This window comes from Elephantulus edwardii, unplaced genomic scaffold (genome assembly GCF_000299155.1).
Source record: "Elephantulus edwardii isolate Elephantulus edwardi_28Jun2011 unplaced genomic scaffold, EleEdw1.0 scaffold00071, whole genome shotgun sequence".
In the NCBI taxonomy this organism is placed as follows: Eukaryota; Metazoa; Chordata; class Mammalia; order Macroscelidea; family Macroscelididae; genus Elephantulus; species Elephantulus edwardii.
In genome coordinates, this window is record NW_006399821.1 from 324979 (window position 1) to 326339 (window position 1361).

General features: G+C 42.0%; 1 protein-coding gene across 1 annotated transcript in view; it reads left to right on the top strand.

Moving 5' to 3' along the window:
- Window positions 1-1361, top strand: part of RRAGD (Ras-related GTP binding D) — a 43383-nt gene that overhangs the window by 36049 nt on the left and 5973 nt on the right. Inside the window, exon 6 of the mRNA XM_006888696.1 lies at window positions 682-830. Coding sequence (XP_006888758.1) covers window positions 682-830 — 149 coding nt within the window. The remainder of the gene's footprint in view (window positions 1-681; window positions 831-1361) is intronic.

Consider the following 1361-nt stretch of genomic DNA (forward strand, 5'->3'; position numbering starts at 1 on the left):
TTATTATTATTTTTTATTATTTTGTGTGCGTGTACCGTCAAATCAGATCTGACTGGTACAGGAGGATATTGCGCCTCCTTCTCCGGCAGAGCATCTGGTGGATTCGAACCGTGTTCCTCTGGGATTGCAGTGCAGCTTCTTGCCACTAGGCCACCAGAGCTCCCCCTCATCTGACACATTTGTGCTCTGACAAATATTTGACAGGAGCAAACCGCAAGTCTTGTGAGTCATGAGGAGGAAGTCTGGTGTCACAGTGTAGTATGTGTTAGGCTTATAACCAAAATTTCAGCAGTTTTAACCCACCAGCCACTCACAGAACAAAGCAAAGGTAGTGTCCTGTGAAGATTTATAGCTTCAGAAACCCAATGGAGAGTCCCCTTGAACAGCCACAAACTTATTTTTGGTTAGCCTTAGAGGAGAGAAGAGTTGACTTAACCTTCATCACTTGCCTGTGTTACTCTGATGTCCTGAGTGTCGCCCAGCTGTCGTACATATAATATCAGAAAAATGACTATTGTACACTTTACTTTCTTAGGAATCTGTGTTTCTGAGATCTTGGCTAAAAGTTATTATAAACATAAACGGCTTCTCATTATGGTATCATTGCTTGTGTAGAACTAGGTCTCTGTCATAATCATTTGCAGTTCTTTTAGTTAAGTGCATTTTTCTTTCCTCATGCAGTCTAAAAGAAGATGGAGCTGGAACCCCCTATGACAAGGAATCAACAGCCATTATAAAGCTGAATAATACAACAGTTCTTTATTTAAAAGAAGTGACAAAATTCCTGGCTCTTGTTTGCTTTGTCAGAGAGGAGAGCTTTGAAAGGAAAGGTAATATTTTTTTTTTCCTTGTGATTTATGAGAAGCCTTTCAAGTTAGCATAATACTATCTTTATTGCTTACTGAACATCAATAGGTAGTATACTATGGTGCTTGCAATTTCCAATCTTTTGTCACCAGGCTCTTAAGCAGACCAGACTGGCCAACTGGAGAGGGATCTGAGGGTAGGTGGTGCCTGTTCTGGGATATGTGAACCAGCCTGCCCTCTAGTGGTGCAGTGGTGATAAGGTGGAAGTGGAGCCACAAGATTCCCTCATTGGCTTGAGGTTTTCTGAATGAATATTGTGTGCTGTGGAGCCACTCTGACTCTTAGCAGTAAAGAGTTTTGCCTAGGAGAGTTGAGCCTACCCTAAGGGTTAGAGTGTATAAAAAGTTCTTAGGTGACCTGGCCATTTTTTTTCCTACTAAAAGAAGGGATGACTGGACTTATACAGCATTGTTGTTGTTGTTATGTGCCATGGTGTCACTTGTGACTCATCGCGACCCTATGTACAAGAGCCCTAAACGCCGTTCTATCCTGTG